This window comes from Anser brachyrhynchus (genome assembly GCF_964034855.1).
Source record: "Anser brachyrhynchus genome assembly, chromosome: 2".
In the NCBI taxonomy this organism is placed as follows: Eukaryota; Metazoa; Chordata; class Aves; order Anseriformes; family Anatidae; genus Anser; species Anser brachyrhynchus.
This window is the reverse complement of record NC_137695.1, coordinates 32154514-32174314: the sequence shown is the minus strand read 5'-3', so window position 1 is coordinate 32174314 and position 19801 is coordinate 32154514. Positions and strand designations below refer to the sequence as shown.

General features: G+C 36.2%; 1 protein-coding gene across 2 annotated transcripts in view; it reads right to left on the bottom strand.

The window, feature by feature from the left end:
- Nucleotides 1–2535: 2535 nt before the first annotated feature.
- The window catches only part of AHR (aryl hydrocarbon receptor), a 63814-nt gene continuing 46548 nt past the window's right edge, over nucleotides 2536–19801 (bottom strand). For both annotated transcript variants that reach the window (XM_080581493.1, XM_080581494.1), the window contains 7 exons: nucleotides 19487–19610; nucleotides 14509–14639; nucleotides 13384–13586; nucleotides 12881–12990; nucleotides 11318–11459; nucleotides 9276–10545; nucleotides 2536–5656 (listed from right to left, as the gene is read on the bottom strand). In XM_080581493.1, coding sequence (XP_080437619.1) covers nucleotides 5501–5656; nucleotides 9276–10545; nucleotides 11318–11459; nucleotides 12881–12990; nucleotides 13384–13586; nucleotides 14509–14639; nucleotides 19487–19610 — 2136 coding nt within the window. In that variant the 3' untranslated portion in view covers nucleotides 2536–5500. The remainder of the gene's footprint in view (nucleotides 5657–9275; nucleotides 10546–11317; nucleotides 11460–12880; nucleotides 12991–13383; nucleotides 13587–14508; nucleotides 14640–19486; nucleotides 19611–19801) is intronic.

Here is a 19801-nt window from a genome sequence, read left to right as displayed (position 1 = left end):
AAATTTGTTCAGTATGTTCTGAAATCACTTACTGCTTTGGGCCCCACAGAGATGCAGGAAACACCTGGTGTGCAACTTCTCAAGGGCTTGATAGCCAAGGAGTTCAGTGCTGCCAGGATCTGAATGGTTATAGAAGAACTGAGGTAGTTGGCAGCTGAGCAGAGACTTTGGAGGTTTAAATTTTGCTCTCAAGAAATGTGTGGCTCTCTCCACATGATTCAGAAACTAGAAAAGAATATAAATACCCTCAGATGTCTTTCAACTACATTACAGGTGGGGCCCTCCTTTTGCTTCCTGCATTTCCCTCTCTCTTTAACCCTCGCTGACTAGTGTCACAAAGTAAATTCAATAGTTTCTTCTAATTCAGCTCTTAATTTTACCAGCAAGGAGCCAAGGTCCTCTGGCTGATGCCACCTACCAGGGAACAGGTGCAAGACCAAGATGGAAGACTTTATGTCCATAGCCAGTGAACAGGGAAAAATGCAAACAAAAATGTTTTTCTTCTGTCTTTCCATAAATACAGGAGGAATTGTTATATTAAATATTATTATTATGCAGGACGAAGGACTCAATTACTCCCAATATCCCTCAGGCTTCCTCTTCTGATTTTTACATGAAAACTCATCTCATGGACTTGTTTGGATGGATCTTAGACATCTAGACAGTCATGAGCACGCAGAACCTTGGTGTAGAAAATCTGTTTAAGTTAGTGATTTCTGAATACTGCTTGTACTTCTGCTTGCAGCTCAGCTGGATTCAAGAGAAATAAGAACCTGTTGGCTTCAGCCTAAGCTATAACCATCACAGCAACTTTAGTGTTGAGGAACTTCTGTCTTCCTCAGAGACCGGCTACTTCAGAAATTAAGTTTTTTATAGCTTTGCCTAATGCCTGCCAGACCTTGATTAGAAAGTTTGTTATAAAAGATGAATCGTTTCATTATACCATAGACTGATCAAATCTTCAATTTCACATCATACGTTGAATCTTTTGATGCCTCACTGTAGCAGTCCTTCTCTACTTATCAGGAAAGTCAACTCTGAGAGAGAAAAGGATTTATTAAATGTAGGTTTACCACTAAATCAATAATGTATCAGAGCATGCTTGAAAGAGAGAATGGGTACTTTTTTATTTTATTTTTTTATTTTTTTAAATTTTTATTTCTGGAGAGTTGGCCCAGATTCCCTGGTAAGCAATCAAAGTGAATAGTGTTCACTGGAGCATCAGAAGTGAAAGGGGAAAAGTGGACACTGGCCCATGCTCAAAATCATTTAATGTTCAGATAAAGAGGATTGTACAATGGGTAGAATTTCATGATTCAAAGGCAACTTGTATTCTGAATGTCTAAAGCTCTTTTGATCTAATGTTACTTATTTAGCACTAGTTTTCAGGAAGGACTCCTAGGACAGCAGGAAGACAGCAGGAATACAAGCTGTCAATTTAATCAGCTGACAGAACAATGTTATTAAAAGTCAAATCAGGTTTTTATTCTAGAAGGTAACTTTAACCTAATTTAATAAGCCAGCCGAGAGACCTTTCATAGGTGAACAAAGGCATCTATGAATAAAATAGCTTTTGCTTTAAATGTGTGAGTGGGAAACACGGTTCCTCACTAGGAAAATCCATCTCCAAAAGAGCTACCTGGGAAAACCTCCCTGTGACAGAGCCTCAGCTAAGGCAATGACTTTCGTCAACAAACTGCTTGGGCTTTGATGCAGGCTACTGCAGGTTATGAACCACTAAGAACTTTCACCTCAAATTAAAAATAGAAGTGGAATTCCGTAAATCAAAAAAAATGGCTTAGTACGGAAGAAAACTCCCTCTTGCAAAGAAAACTGAACAATGCATTTCTGGGAACAGGTTGACATGTGGCTTGAAGATACCCCTTTAACAAACACAACAGACTATAAAAAGGATGGCCTGTGTTGCTCATATTATTACCTGATTACTTCCAGATGTTACTTAATAGATTTGCAGCCTTGTTGAATTACTCTTGTATTTTAGCTTGTATTTTGTGCTGTTCAAGGAGAGCAAGCAAGAGGACTTACATGCAGAGTTTATAGCCTAGTACTCATTCTGAATAAGGCAGCATGTGTACATATACATTATAAGATAATAGCATATTTGAAGCCAATTAACTTCTAGTCCATCATGTCACTAAACCGAAGAACTATTTCAAGTTTGCTAAACTGCATGGGGAATTATGAAGCATCTGATTCATTATGAATTATGAAGCATCTGCTTTAGTACTGTAACTGATTTTAAAAGACTATTATCACACAAAGTCAATATACCCTACAGTAAACAGTAACATCAATAATTAGAAAAAAAATTGTTTTTGTAACTTAAAATCAGTATTAACTAAATAGCAATGAACAGCAAATAGGTCACCAATAGCGAGCCACAGATCTCAAAGCAGAAAATGCTTACCTTATTTTTAGCAGCATCTATGCAGAGATCTATTCCTGCCTCAGTACAGCTGAATTACAAATTTACTGTTCACAAGGCAACAAATACAGAAGCCTTTCAACTGCTAGTTGTGGCTCACTGTTTACAATGTTTATTAACAAACTCATTTTCATGCGATTATCAAAGGAAAATACTAATTCCATGGGCAAATACACACTTGTTCACCACTCTAAACTATACACATTGTATTTGCATCTTATATTCAGAGAAGTGCAAAGTCCACAGTGACATAAATAACAATAGTTTTGTAAACTATCATATGACCAGTTCTCAAAAAATATTAGTAACTGTATAATAACGTATCTTTTTGTATACTGCTGAAATCAAACGTTTTGCAGTAAAAGAACATGCATTTCAGCTACATTCAAGTGATTATTTTATTACCATATATTATGTCTTACAAACTTTATTGAAGATCAGCAACAGCGCTACAAAACCATACCTTAACGCAAAAGATGTACTGCATGGTATGTGCAGGCATAGCAAATGAAAGATAAGAACTGGAAAGTAAAACAAGCTAAGAAAACTTGTACAAAAATGGATAGTAATACTGTCTAACATGGGGTTAATATCTTACTTATAACAGACCTGAAGGGCTAATGGAGATCCAATTTAGAAACATCTGTGCACTGTAGGTACAATTTGGTGCAGATCAAGAGTGCACTAATGCAGTCAATGTTGTACACATAAGATAATGCAAAAAAAATAAGCTGATATGCATATAAACAACTACTTTGTTTACAGTAAATAAGGCAGCACAATTGTAGTACTGCATCCTTGGCACTTAGTGATAGGACATGTATTTGGTTTAACTAAATTCATAAACAGAATGGTTTGTAAGATGTAAAACATACATTATCCCTTTGAACCTTCTGGTTTTACAGCATTATTTTTCTTTCCTAATTTTCAAGTTCAAATTCAAACATACACTAACTACATATGGAAGACGTTTCAGATATTGGCTTAAAACAAGACCTTACATAAAAAAATGACAGGATGACCAATTAATTCAAAAGACATTAACTGAAGCTTAGTGATGTCTTGTGTTGAAAACAAAATCTGAAACGTTTATAAAATAATAATAAAAAAGCAACCTCATATTACAACCCACAATCTCTTTATGAGCTTTTCCTGAATAGTAATTGCTTCCTTAATGTCCCTTTCAAATAATTTCACTTAGAAAAACTGAAGTCAGTCATCTGAATTGTTGTAACTGAATTAAGTTTGGCCTAGCATATTATATCACAGAATCGAAGACATGTTCTTCCTCAAAGCAAACATGTTACATCTAAGAATGAAGAATTCCAATTTGAAGTGATTGTCCTTGTATTAAACAATATTAACAACTAATTGGAGGGAGCCGATTTACTTTTGCCTGCTTTAAACTGGCTACATTGCCATTTTATATTATATATAACAAATATAATAAAATTGTTCTTAACATGTAATGATGTAACACTTTAAAATTAACTGGTTTAAAATATGTTACAAAGACATTTTATTATATATGAACTATACAACACGCAAGAGTACAGAAATATTTTGAACATATACACATTTCTGTATTTTCATGTAGACTATTATTTTGCACCAAACATTGGTGTCTACAGTTCTAACAATCCTCTCAGATAAAAAGAAAAACAAAAACCAGAATGATGTTTTGCCTGTGTTTTTTTTTTTTCTCCTGAAAATAAAGCTTATTACAAGCAGAATTTCTCTAATGACTTTTTGTTTCTTTTTCCAATTTTGTATTTTGCACAAAGCTTTTAAAATGGATTCACGTACATTAAAAGAATAACCTCTCGGTCCTTTGCAGTGCAATTTGCTAGGGATAAAGTTTAAATCAAAACTGACCCCTTCCCACTACGAACATTGAAAACTGCAGTCAAAGTGTCAATACCACTTGCTATTGAGACTCTTTTCCCCCTTATTTAAAATGCAAACCTTTTCAATATCCATTTTAGTGAAAGTATTTGCATAGAGCAGCCTTGTATTATTTCTAAAGAACATTATGAGTGTTTTAACACAAGATAAGGCACATGTTTTTCAGCATTAATAATCTAAAACTAATCCTGAGGAACTGCTCCTCCCCCTCAGCAAAATCTGCTTTTTAATATACCCTGTATTACCTGAAGAAAGCAGAAAAGCAGTATAGAATAAACCAAAACTCTTTAGCTGAACTAAGTTCAGAACATTTAATAGCTCCAGATAATAGTGTAACAAATCCACAGATAAAGAATTAAGACATACTCTAAACAAATTATCTTTAGGGAAGAAAAAAAAAGATACAGCCAGTAGCACTGTAGATGTTAGATAAAAGTTCACATAATAAAGATGACATTTATAGTGAGTTTTGCTAAAATAAGCTCCTGTCAGAAACAAGGTAGCTAACCTGTGAGGCACTTAAGGTTGACGAGAAAAGGAGGAATGCAAGGGATCTGTTTCATAGAAAACCTGAAGTTGCATATCATATCCTTGTATTAAGCCTTCTATTAAAGTGCTAGAAATGGAGACTTAAAACAAAAGGTTTTAAATATAAAATAAGTGATTAAAGAGCATAGTATGCATTAAATTAAGTGCTTTTGATTTTCATGAATTCAGAGCGTTTTAATATATATATATTTTTAAATAAAGTTTGGAAATAATCCAAGTGTGAAATCATCTTCCTTGTGCCATTGATGCTATTTGTAAAGTGCCCAATTAATTTTCTAAACAACAAAACCATTTGCCTTATCTTATGTTGTATAGCATGACATAGTCTTTAATACATATGTAATCCATACTGGAACGACACAGTCAATCTGATGGAAAACAGCACATGCATACTTTTAGTCAAGAGTTTTAATTCCACCTGTCACCCTAAGAAGTAAGGGCCTTGGATTACATAGCCACCAGCATATAGTGCAACCAACCTCAAATTTTCAAAATGTAATTTAGCTGTTGAAGTCCTGTGTTCAAAGATAGATTTATCGAGCTTTTCCTCAGAGCAGCCTGATGCCCAGACAAAGTCACAGATGGAGCTCTAGATCTGAATTACATAAATCCACTAGATGCCAAATCTGAGAAGGATCTGGGTTCTGTTGGATGATGAAGAGGCTGAAGATGTGTGGCAGTTTGTGCATTACTGATCACATCTAACTGAGATGGATATGCTTCATTTACATTTCCTCCATTGAAACCGTTTTGAAACTGGTGGGAAAAAAAGACAATATAAATGGTTAATATGGGAAACTAATTCAGTTGTGTGTGTTTTGTTGTGTTTTTTTTTTTTTTTTTTAAATCTGCCTAAATGCACAGCTTTGATAAGATAATCTTTAAATATAATGAGTATCTTCAATTTATTTATTTATTTATATATATATTTTTTTTGGGGGGGGGGTGGCTGATGAATGACGAAAACTTAATTTGTATTAAAGTAGGGTCTGAATCACCAGTGAAACCAGCCTTGCTGAAGTCAGTGAGAGTCCCACTTCAGGCCAAGGGAAAGAAACCCCACCATTATCTAAAGCATAATACAGTTTCCATTTGTCGAAAGTACAGTCTGAGTACTCTTAAGTTCCACATCCAGCTGTCACATTTTAGAAGCAACCTATTTACATATTTTCATGTCTGCAATGGGATCCAGACTTTACAGCTCTTCCAGGAATGTACATTCAGTCCTATTTGTAAGTGTACTGCATTCAATCCATGAGCTGAGCTATCCTAGGGTGGGCTTTTTTAACAAATGGTCTTCATATTGACAACACCAAATAAGAGCAATGAATGGCTTTCATCAGTCTTGACATAAATTGTTCATAGGATTATTTTAACCATCTGATGTAATGCTTACTGTCATGCTCTGGAAAACTAATTTTATCTACAAAATACTCCATTCATGCAAAGAAAATAAAAACAAAATATTTTAAACATTTCCATCATCTCTTTGGGAGTAGCTTATATTGGAAGTATTCATTCATTCAAGGTTTGTCCTTAAAACATATATTATATATTCACTCATTCATCTATCAAGATATGCTGATTTTGTGGAAACATTTTTTTTTCCTGCTAGGCAAACACTGAAATTTGACAAACCATGCAGTTGTTGTTCTAAAATTCCTAATCACTACGCTACAATCATGTGAATTTGGCTTTAAATCAAAGATGCCATACTAACAACAATGGATACACGAACAAACTAGGATAAATTCTGGAAGAAGATTATTTCATTATTTTTTATAAGATGAGTGAAACGTTTTTAGTGATGGAGACTACAGTGGTTACTATCCTACCACGAATACATGAGTTCAAAGAAAGAGTTAATTTTGGTAAAACAGATTAATTACAAGTTAGGCAGAAGGTCAAGGCAGATGATCACAACAGACCCTTCTGGCTTTCTAATCCTGCTGTCCTTTTGTGTAGAAACCGATGGGAGGTAGGAGGCTGCGGAAAGGACAGAAATCCCTGCTGGCGTAGCAGACGTCCGTCGTCTCTCCAGCCCCTGGCTGATGTCAGCACGCCAAATCCAGCCACGCAGAACGCCCTGCTTTGGTTTGGCTGTGCGACTGCAGCTCCAACAGTAACACCCAGTATCAGCTTACTCGCAGCGTTACTGAAGTTACCAGCAGCCAATAAAGTCAAACCTTAATAACTTTATTACCGTAATAGTGACACCTTCTCTCTACTTACAATAAATAAACACGTTTTATTTGCCATCATGGCTTTGGCACAGATATTTTAAAAGACTACAACTTAAGTGCAGTAGTTATACTTCTGAATTACTAATTTCTACGAGTTCACATATTTTAAAGTTCTCTTAACTACTCTGTATCTCTGCAATACAAGTATACATCATAAACACTGGGTTATCTTCCCTCCAGCAATGACATTTCTAGGCAAAATGAAAAAGTTTCTTTATATCAAAACAGTTCTCAACACAGCATCTTTACTTACATAGATAGAGCCTTACTTTGCCCTCAGTCCCTAAATATGTTAATTGGCAGGTGTGAATAGAGATCAAAAGTGATTACAGTCTGATACAAGAGGCCTTTGGTTGGTTGGTTGTGTTTTGTTCTTGTTTCAATGTGAACAGTATGCAGTAGTACAGGCTGCAAAAAGACACTGCTACTTGGTTTAGGAGCAAGCAGTCTCTTCCTCCCAGCCACCAACACTTGTTGGCAAAGTAAGTTGTGGACCCGCTAGGACTCGGAGATGGCTTTCAGCTATCTCTGATCACTTTTACAAAAAGGGAAGGGGCAATAAGCCTTCCTTATCAAGCAGTGTGTTGCTCTTTTAAGCTAATTTGGATAAATGTTCAGCACTTCTCTTCAGATGTAAACAGGAGCTGACAAGGAGCTAAATGATGTTACAACTGCAGTTCTGCATTACGCTTCTGCTTATGCAATGCCATCCAGATCCATTCAGCATGGGTATACCATAGCAAAAGGGCCTGAACTTGCCTCTGAACAACTTAAGTAAGGTTACATTTTCACACAGTAGCCTTTGTTCATGTTTTTATGACAACCAAGCTAAAAGCAATGTTACTATGGTAGCACAGCATTCTCGTAAATACAGAGCAAAAGAAATTCATTTATTGCATTTAGAGATGCTGTCTTAGTCATTAGTCAAACTTTTTTACAGATATAGAAGATAAAGTAATCAAGAAAAGAACAAAAAGGGGGCATAACAAAAATGATTAAGGCAGCATAACAAAATAATCAACCGAATAAATATATTTTAAACCAACCATTAGAAAGTAGGAAATGGAATTGCTTAGGTGCTGGCTGTTCAAAACCAATGGGCCACACCAGTATAGCTTTTGGGAAAAGGACATTTCTATCCTATTACAGGAATGAACTTTGATGATTTTGGAAATGCTTTGCATTCCTGTTATCAAGCACTATGCAGGATTACTAACACTGACCACAGCCATGCAACGAACAGCCAAGTGCTGTGCAAGCCTGTGCCTGCAGTTTGCCAAAGTAACATCATGCTATTTCAGCCCTTGGACACTTGCTGAACTGTTTTAGCTCAATTTCTGTAATTCTGCAATTATATTTTTCTACTAGCAAAACAGTTTAAAAAGATGTTTTGTACTTGTACTAAGCATACCAAAAAACTGGGTATGTTCTACTCGCATTCCTCACCTCCGGCTTGTGTAGGTTAAAATGCCAATTAATACTTTAATTCTGTGAATGCTTATGCACATGCACAAGCATTTACAGCTGGATCAGTACTTTAGAACACAAACTCACTGAAGTCCAAAAAGAATTGTGGCTCTGTGTTTGAGCATCATTAGCAGAAATAAATGGTACAATTTAAAAGACTTCAACAAAGGTTATTCAAAATCAGGAACTGCCTTAATAACTGATTTATTTTTTATTTTTAAGTTAATTTTACCTATGAAGAACTGTGCTTAAAATTGTAATCTGTGCTAGAGAAAGGCTCCCTTTTTCTACTGATATCATCCTTTTCCCCTAAAAATGTATATAAGCCAATTCCAAGCTTATGACCTAATCTGTTGTGTTTTTTGTTTTGTTTTGTTTTTTTGCTCCCACTGGGAAAATTACTGGTAGGTACAATTGCCTAGTTCACTCACTCCTGCTTTAATACTGCCGAAGAGAACTACCAGGATGTGGATATATGTACACAAAAACTTGACCAAACGCAACCCTGTTCAGTCTAATGAACAAATAAAGCAAAGACATTCACTCACTGCTAACACACCAGTTTCAAACTCAGTGATTCAAGTATGGCAAACACTGCATCCCAGTAGCCATCCAAACCCAATAAAAATGTGATTCAAGCAATATAACAATGCTGTTTACCATACCTTGTTCAACAATGTTTGTTGACTTGCCATCATAGGATCATATTGCATTTGATCCATGCAGCTGGGCTGTGCTTCTTGTGTGCACTGGTACATAGAAACAGCACCTGCATAGCACGTTTGAGGAGTTAGCATAACCGACTCAGAGTTTATCCCACAATCATGATTTTCAGGGACCTGCTGCAAACAACCGAGAAAATCCTCCAAGTTGGAAGAAGCAGGGTACGTTGATCTCTCAAAACCTGCTACAGGGAAATCCATTTGGGAAAAATCAGAAAGCTGCGGCATCATTGCTGTGGGTTGCTTGTAAGGAACAAACTCTTGCCTACATGCATAAGGTGAAGTGTTTACTTCTGATTTGTAAGAAAACTCAGGAGCTGTGGCATGCATGCCAGAGAATACATATTGCTGGGGCTGCTGCTGTGAGCAGCTAAGAGGCATGCTGGTGCCACAGTTCCAATTTGTTAGCATCCCGTTGACTTGCATATGTTTCATCTTCTGACAGAGCTGCTGCTGCTGCTGTTGCTGCTGCTGCTCCATGAGCTGCTTCTGATGCTCATGAATTTGATGCTGATCTAATTCTTGCTGTACCAAGCAATTGGCATTCTGGACCACGGGCTGCTGCTGATTACAGCCTGAATATAAGAAGTCAGACTTATTTAAGGAATCCTGAACATAAGTCAGGATTTCATCAGTTATGTCTATGTCCCCAATATCATCCATACCAGATAATTCAGTTTTAAAAAATTCCTCATCCTGCTGAATGTACTTTAGATCTTCAAAGTCAATACCAAGATTTTTCATGATGCTGTACAAATCACTGTTTTTGTTATCTTGAAAGAGTGCCGCACTGTCTTCAGGAAGCGGCACACTACTGTCCTGGGAACACTCAGTTAGTTCCTGTTTGAGGATGCTGTGATTTCCAGCAGGCAGGAAACTATCCGTCCAGTCACTGCTTACAACACTGCCCAGTTCATCCCTGCTGTCTGTGAAGAAGTTCCTTTCGAAGGAAAGTTTATGTGATGCTGGAGGGCAGAGATACACAGACTCGTCTTGCCTTAACATGGCACCTAGAATGGAGTTTGGATCCACAGAATCACCGTGTAGCGTAGTTTTACCTCCTTTTGCTGTTGTGGCTTTATTCCTCGGTTGAGAGGCATCCATAAGGCTCGACATCGGGAAAGTTACCTCATATAAAACAGCCTCACCCGTGGCAAACATGAAGGGCAGTTTCATGTTACGCTTCCGTAGATGTTCTGCCCCTTCTTCGTCTCTGAAAATAAATCAATATATAGCACAATACTGCAGTACTCAACACAGTTACAGTAATCTTTTTGTCTCCTGGAATTAATAAATAAATATTGAAGGCATTTTTCAAATTCCTAGCTATTTCAGCTCAACTTGGCTGACTTAAACCGAGAGGCAGATTATGAAATAAAGAGCTTATAACTGTAATATGAACTTTACATACTACATCTGTAATTAAATCTAGATAGCATACACCATTTGCTGTGCATTAGGGGCTGAAATGAACATAAATGGGCTTTGTTCCATATGTTATGCTTTTCTTGACATGGCAAGTAATCATTTTACAAACTCTTCGGGAAAATTCATTTAACCTGTAAAATAATGCTAAATTCCATATTATATGGAACTCAGTTAAGCATCATAAATTACAAAATATATAAATTCTTTATGTTTTTGTTGTTTCCTCTATACAACTGCAGCTGGATTTCTTAATTTTTGCTAATCGGGATACTGAATTAAAAATGCATTGGATGGAATAATTTGGTGCTTGTACTCTACTCTTTATATGAAATAAAATGTCTAAAATTTCACACATAAACAAGGACTACACTAAATAAGTACCAAAATGTCAAAATGCTTTCCAATGTTTGTTAGCGAATTGAAAGAGGTTTTCTTCTTGGAGTTCAGGAGTTAAAGGGGGTTTATTTAAAAACAAAGAATTCCTTTCTGAAGGGAAACAAGAGTGATCAAAAATGCTCAATTTCTGGAGAATACTGCTTTATACAATGATGACTCACGTAAGAGGTCTTTGCGTAGCAATGATGTAATCTGGTCTTCCATTTTTGTACACAAGTCGCGCATTTGCCTGTACCCAGGCCCACCGATTTTCTTTGGTTAGAAGCCTGAAGACAGTCATTCCACTTTCACCTGTCTTCATCACTAGAGTTGAAGAGCAAACATACCATTTACTGTCAAGTGAACAAAAATAGGAAAACCTGGCTTGTCATGAGAATAATCCCATCTGTAGAGCAATTTACAATTTCATGTCCTCGTTTACCTATTTCTGTACAGCACTGATGTATTCCTAGTGCAACGGGATGATTGATCACTTTTCAAGGTATCTTTTACCGGTAAAATAAAAGCCAAAATTACAAGTAATTGTAAGATATCCACTACAGACAAGCAACATCCTATATAGAGCCTCATCTACTATTTCTGCAATAATAGAGACTATTAAATGTGTAGATGACAAAAGCCTAAATCTCTTTTACAGCTGAAAAGTGACTACTGTTTTATAAATTAGAAAACTTTGAGTTAGCCCTGTATTAGGGCTATGCTAGCCTCTCTTATATGTTAGCTCTGAATCCAATTCTTTCACATTTTGACTGGTTAATACTTCAAAATCCATTTTTCACTCCTGTTTTCACTTTACTAGCAATGCTTCATAAACATACTATTGTTTTCGTTATACATTGCTGAAACTACTGCCTTTGTAGGCAGAAAAATCAAATAAAAATAGAAAAGTTCACAAATCCTAACCAAAAATATTCTTTGGTAAAAGACTACTCTTTATGTATTTATTTTTAAACTTAGCATCAGATATTGAGAAAAAACATTTCTAAGACAAAGTTTCCAAACTAAGTTTCCAACCAATCTTTGTTTTAAGGAATAAAAAATTTCCAAACAAACAAAACAAGTGAAAGGCAACAGTGACTGAGCTATCCCTGAAATACAAAATCTGCTTAATAGAGGTTAAGAATTAACCTCCTGAGGGGATTTAATTAATTGTATACATGGGGACTAAAGAAATAAAACAGTTTTCCAAGAGAAGACAGTAGAAGAGAAGCACCAAAATCTCTTGAAGATGTTTCTGTAATTTTGAAAGAGAATTATGTTACACCTAATAAAAAAGGAAAGAAAGAAGTCTACCAAATAGTTACTTATCAGTCACCTACTTCTCTCCTCATACTGTTATTTATATCAAATCAAGCTACCAGGGCTCAATAACAGAATATTTTTATCTTTAAAATCTTACATTTCTAATGAAAGTTATCTTTGAAATAGTCCCTTTGCCCAAATGAAGTTGTTGAAATAGCAGAAGTCAGGCTGAGCACAGAAGGAAGTGAGAGAGCAAGATGTGACAGAAACTGGAATACACAACCAAAAAGGCTCTAGATAGGAATATTAAATATTTCCTTATCCAGTATAAATTCTTATAGGAAGGGAAAGATCACATAAGATGAATAGTATTCTTTTTTGTTAATAACCGCAGAAGTTTAAGAGTCTTGCATAATATTTTTCAGTGTAAATATAATCTAAGCATTGATTTTTAACAGCCTTTCTTAGGGAATGGAGCTTACTTCGGACATGATTTTCAGCACAATAAAGCATATCAGCTGCATGAACAAACTGGTACCCCGTTCCTCTCATACACAGCTCTGCTTCAGTGTATCCCAGGACAATCTTTCCTCTGGAAGGTTAAAAAAAAAAAAAATTTGCAACATCGCTGATGAACCATCTCACAGAAGGAATGCCAAGCAAGTTAATTACAGCTAGAACATTTCATATGTAAATGCTAACTACATTATTTTGCAATATCAGTCATTTGTTGAAACATGAGATTTCTAATAAAAAAACACAGTTAACAAATCATAAAACTTATACTAGTCCCCCAAGTTGGCTTCAGTTACTAGAAACCATTTCCCTGAACGTACTAGCAGGGCTGAAGAGAAAAACAATAACGGATCCTAAACAATCATCAGTATTGACTGAAACAGTACCTCGCTTTAGATTTTAAATCCATGTTTGAAATGTTCCTCATCAGCATATGGATAGAGTGCTATGCAGAATAATTTATACTTACTTTGCATCACAGCCCGTAGGTGTGAAATCCAGCTTGTGTTTTGTTCTGAAGATGAAGTTTTTGGTTCGTATCTCAAGGATAGATGGTGGCTGCAGGGGAGTAGCTACTGCAAACAAAGCTAGCTGAGGAGACAAAGTAGTGCCATCCTTCCCTTTCTTGTTTTGTCCATGGAGAAACTTTAACCGTCCTTGAAAATTCATTGCCTTAAGATGATGAAAAAACTAAGTGTTAGTAACTGTTACATGTTGGAGGTATTTAAGAGTCAGATATTTTTGTTATGAAGTAAAATATACCCTTTGTTTTAAAACTGATTAGATTCAAGCTTTGTACCACGCCATACACAAAAGTTAGCTAACAAGTACTGAGTTATAACCAGTTATAACTTGTTAGAACCCTGAACATATAACCTAGAGATCTAATAAGTAGTAAACTCTCTAAAAAAGAACTAATGAGAAAGCTGCTTTGTGAAATAAATATATGTAAAAGCAAATGCCAATTGGATCTTATAATATTCTAATGAACATATCATTATACATATATGCAATTAACATAACTTCTCATGAATTTCTCTCAGTCATTAGCATAAAGCGTGTAATTGTGTACAATTTGCAAAATCTTATGTAAACAATCCTGTTTGTAAGAAGTCACTTAGAGGACCATAAACACATATTATTTCTTTTAAAACCCACAACACTGCAAACAAAAAGTATATATATATATATATATATATATAAAAAAAAAAAAGTCAAGAACAGACTTTCCCAAGTAAGGGAAAACTATAGTTCTGTTAATTACTGTAACTTACTTCAAGAAACCCAACAGAAAATAATCTTTTTAGTGTTTTTTAATCCACAAATCATACAGTACTCCACAAGGGCTTATTCATATTTCACAGAGTAAACTGAGCCATGAGAAATGAGAGAACTTGCCCCTAGTTCTAACAACACGTCAAATGGGAATCCAAGAATACAGTCCCTACTTGTCATTTAGTATCGCTAACTGAAATATGCTGGTTCAAGCACTCAGATATCAATAGAAAGTTAAATAAAGTACGTTGCTGTACATATTGTAAGCATAATGTAGATTACAGCATGTGTGGAAGTTTTTACGTAACTCCATACTCACCAGGAACCCAGATGAATTATCCAGGAGGCATCGTAACCTGCAGATGAAATTCCTTTCCATAAAGGAAGAATTCTCTGGAGGAAGTTGGTCTGGGTTATAATAGGTTGCTGGCTGTGAAAAGCCATTATCTCCTACAGGAAAGGATTATTTATAAGGATTATTTTTAGAAGAACACCTAGTGAAGGCTATCTATAACAAATCATCTTCCGCCTCATAAACAAAGCCTTAGGTCGTGACCTGAGAAAAAACAATGTAAACTGGAAACGTTCTCAGAACTTCTACCAGTTACAATGCTAGGTTAAGCATCAGTTCTTCTAATGAGATTATGTTTTACAGGTTACGGTATTTTAAAACTGCATGAAACTTTTTAAAAAATAATAATAATTATTTTAGTCAATAATCTAGATTCCGAATCAGTTGCAGAAAGCAGAACGACCAGAGAGTACAGTCCCAATGCTGCAATGGCAGGATCTTCAAAAGTGAAAAGTAGGCATTTTCAGCCATAATAACTAAGAATTGAGTATTCAAAAGGTCAGTAAGATGGTATCAAAGATGGTATATGAAACCGTTGTTGTCCAGACACCTAGGTGAAAGCCATCAGTAGCAATAAATAAAGAGAAGCATCTTTAGAGAATCTCTACAATAAATCAATCTGAGAAACTTTTTCAGTAGATGCCAAAAAATACCCCAAAAAAGCTAATATTTTACTACTAAACAGTGAAAATACTTCTTCTGAGCTGTCGATCATGAAAATGATGTAGGCTCTCTAGAGCCTCCACAACCTGGAGTACTTATGTTTAAGAAAAAAAAAAAAAAAAAAGACCCAAACTCACGACTAACAACTAGGATAGCAACCTGACAGTCTTCTACCACTTTAGAATAAGCACGTGCTGCTAAGTGGGATTTCGGAAATAGACTTAAGCATTTAGAATATAAAGTAAAAACAGGAGGTAGATCAATAAACTGCTGATAGAATACATATGTTCTGCATGGGATCACATATACAGAGATACTAAAGCATGTCTACTTAAAGCAAATTTAGCAAAGTAATCTTGTTTACAACACATATTAAAAAACACAAAATGCTCTTTCCTAATTCATACACACAGAAATTAAGAAAAAGCAACAGTGTAAAAACATTGTTTTAGTGTGTTAAAACTCTGTAAATTTTAAAATAGTCTATATACTGTAAGAGAATTACCATGTATGTACAAAAGACCACCACAGAAATAATCCAAATTGACCTTCTTGAGTTGGAGGTAGCATGCCACTTGCTTACCAGCCACATTATGTTCTCTGAAATACAATTCTGTCTTTTGGACAGCTGGAAAAACTTATGGATAGGCTAGCTGCTTTGCACAATGACAGATCAACCCCAAAGGAAAACAAATCATGACTAACTGCCAGTTCAGTTTACTCTGCTATTAATTCAACGGACTGAATTGGAGTCAAATGAGATCACTGATGGCTCATCAAGAGGACATATAAATCCAACAAGAAAGCTGAGTCACCCAGCTCTTCAGACAATGGAATCAGGAGATTCCTTTTTTTCTGCTACACAAGGTCAATTTTTGATGAACAGACCTCCAGCCATGGAGAAAAAAAAAAAAAAAAAAGGCGCCGTAGCTAATAGTGAGTATGAAAAGCGATGTGCTGAAATTACAGCCATCTGCAGAACTGCATGATAGCCAAGGCCACCATTTTGAGCTGATCCAACAGATAAAGAAATTCACATTCAGGCTGGTTGCCACCTATCCTTGATATCAGAAAACAACAAATTCCCTTGTCATATGGGTGGTTCTCAGCAGACAAAAGCAAACTTATTTTTTATTATTTAGTTTTTATTTTTTTTTAATTGATTTGCCTAATTGCTGGAGAGGATTTTCAACACTTCTGTCTCTGAGGTGGTGCTTCTCCAAGAGACGCTGAAATGGGTTAGAAGCTTTCTGAAGAGGCAAGGATTATGAAGAAAGAGCAAAGAAGCAGCTTGCAAATTCCAGTTCCTTTTTCAAAAATGCAAACTCCAACACTGCTGAGAATCCCTGCAAACCCATTAGTGGAGGTCTCCTTGAAATAGTTAACACGCTGTAGATACCAATATTCACTTTCCACAAGTATTAGCACCAAGGAACCCCCTAAAATACCTTTTCTTCCAAGTATTCCCAATATTTGCATCTCTTTGCTATTGCCAGGACTTTACTCCTGCAGGGCCAGCTACAACTGAGAAAGATTCCAGCTAGTGAGGCAGAAAGCCTACAATCCCTGTGAGAAACTACTATTAACAGTTGGCTACTGTCTATGTAAGAGCTGCCTGGAAGATCTAGTGGCCAGGCAGGGGCATGTTGAGAACACTGAGTAGTTTAGGGTGTCTTAAAGGCTTTGTGTTTGTTCAGCAGATTCTTTCATGGAGATTAAGGGCAACTTCTTGAAGGGGATGTAAGGAAAGACTTAAATCATCAACAGCAGGCTCCTCAAAGGGCTCTGGTAAGTCCTCTGGCTCAGAGAAATCTTCTGGCTGAGGATTGCCTACTGAGAGGAACTCTTGAATCCAAAATGCTGTGCAAGGCTTTCCATGGGAAACCTCGGCACTGCATAGGCATTTCTGCTACAGAAGCAACTCAGTGTTACTCGTTTGGTAAGTACATGGCTAGCATTTGAATGCTGATATCTCATGTGAGTTCTCTCGAGTGTCTGTCAACTCCTTCAGTACAACAGGCAGTTCCCAAGAGGGAACAAGACTTTAGTGGAAGAAGCAACTGTAGCTTGGGAGAAGAGGGGGAAGGCACTCAAAGTAGGAGTTTCTGATCCTTGTGGCAGGGAAAAGGCTTTAAGCCCAAGCCTCCTACATTTGTGAATGGAATACTGTTGCACATTTCCAGGCAGACCTGAGGCAGGGATGTCTTAGTGCCAGGATCTTGGAGAACTGATTTGCCGCAAGAAAGCGAAGAGTCTTACAGATCATTGCTTGGCAACTGGACTTTAAAAGCTAATCCAAACTTGATGCCCTGAAGGGGATATTTGGGACTGAAAAATCATAATCTTAGGATTATTATTATTATTATCATAGGAACAGCTGAGGAAACCAGTGGTCTTGAGGCATACCAGAGCACTGAGTGGGAAGCAACCAGTCCAGGCTAAGTGAAGCACAGCCACTTCCCAGACTGAGACTGGAATCTGTGATTAAGCCTGAGTACAATTATAATATATCTATAAATAACTACGTAATGCTTGCTGGATACATTACAAAGGAAATGGATTAAATTAACAAAAACAGGGGGGAGGGGGAACAGGGGAAGTTCCTTGTGATCATAGCGTTATCCTCAGTTACAAATCTGAATTCAGTTTAAAAATCCTCAACAGCCTAACATTTTACACTACTGGAGGCATGAAAATAATTTAGCAGCTTTTAGTAAGCTAGTAACACAAAACAAACATTTGTTTGTAGTGCTGCTCAGCATTTGGAATACTCCCATCACTCAGTAAAAAACGAGGCCTAGTCGGCCTAGTATTGTACTTTTCAAACACAACCTTCTGTAAATTCACATACACTTGCTTAATCTCCGGGAGCCACAGAACACTATTTCACTCCGAGGTAAACAATAAGCCACCACATAAAAACAGGAATCCTAAGTGCCAACAGTTGTTTTCTAGACTGAATTTTAGTATTAATTGTGTAGCGTGTTTTCCCCTGGCTCGTGTAGATTGACCTACAGATAGCTTAAGTGTTGTCCGCTAAATGAGAAACTGAAACGCGCTGAGCTGTGAGCCAAACAAGTAATATTAGCCGGTTTCTATGATTTTTTTCTGTTAAATCACAGTGTTTGTGATTTACTACTATAAAATGTTTAATGGGAAATTGTTACGGTTTTAAATCAAGTTGCTTTATAAATGGTAAATTAAAAAATAATATGGACTTTTTTTTTTCTGGACTATAAAACAACCTACAATCAAGTAACTTACAGTAACACAGACCTTTACCTACATATTTAAAGAGCTGTTGTGTGAAATTAAGCATTACAGTTGTCTCAACAGTTTTGTCATTATTATCAGGCAGATTTACGCTTATGTTATTGCATGTAGCCATCTATAACAAGAGATCTCTCTTCCGATATTTAGGTAACATATTTCTCCTCGATAGTTTCTCAATATAGCAGGTCACATAAGCATCAGTCATGATAACTTGTGACAACGTGAAACTCTAGCCAGCATAATACTTGGTCTTAAAGGCTCATCTGTTTCATCTTTTATTCCCAGGAGAAGTAGGGGTCTGTGCAGCAGCTTACTTAGCATACTAGCAGATGTGGAGGAGTATGTGTCTTCCACAACCAGGAATGCACTATTCCATATTAACATAATACTTTAACTAATATTCTTGGAATATATCTACCAGCCTGAAGAGTTTCATACCCAGTTGTCTGCTGGTCTTCCTAAGCTAATAAATGTGGTGTCGTGATCAGGAACAACAGATTTTAGAAATCTTTCTTTTTTAAAAAAAAAAAAGAAAAAAAAAAAGAAAGCACTTTCTCATTCATACATTAATTAAAGATGAGGTATAACTGAAGATGAACACAGGAAAAACAAAACAAAACACATCTTCCTCCTTTATTATATCACCAAAAGAGACCGTCCACTTCTTACTGCCCTGTTTGCCACACAAACATGCAGGTTGCTATTTACCACAGTACATAGATCAAACATGCATAACTTTCAGTTTTTTATGCCCCAAATTAAAGTCTTCCACTTCAGAGTAAAATTAGTATGTTTATGATGCTGTCCTATGAATAGCAGTGCAACTTAAAGTGCACAAATAGCATTTCCCATTGCTGGCTAAACACATCCATTACATTTAAATAAATTTAAAATATATTATTCATTCCTTTGTTCATATAAAAGGATCTACACATTTTTTTGTTTGTTTATGTAGACTCATTAAAAAAATAATTGGACAGGCAAACATAAAAGTTAGCAGCATTCTCACCTTGTACACTTGGTCCAGAATCTGCAGACTGAGCAGGATTTAACGCCCAATGTAGCTGACGTTGAAACTCAGGTCTGTCTTCTGTGTGAATCAGTTCAAATACACTCTGGTGTATAATATCAGACTACATACATAAAGGAAAAAAGAGGGAAAGAAAGAAGAATATAAAACTTTTCTGAGACTATGATGAGAGTTGTCTGGTTGATAGTATTGCTATTGCCATAGCAATAAAAAACATATATAGCATAAAAACATAATTTGCATGCACATGGGAAGCTTCCTGAAACAATTTTTAGCAGCACAGAGAAAGAATCA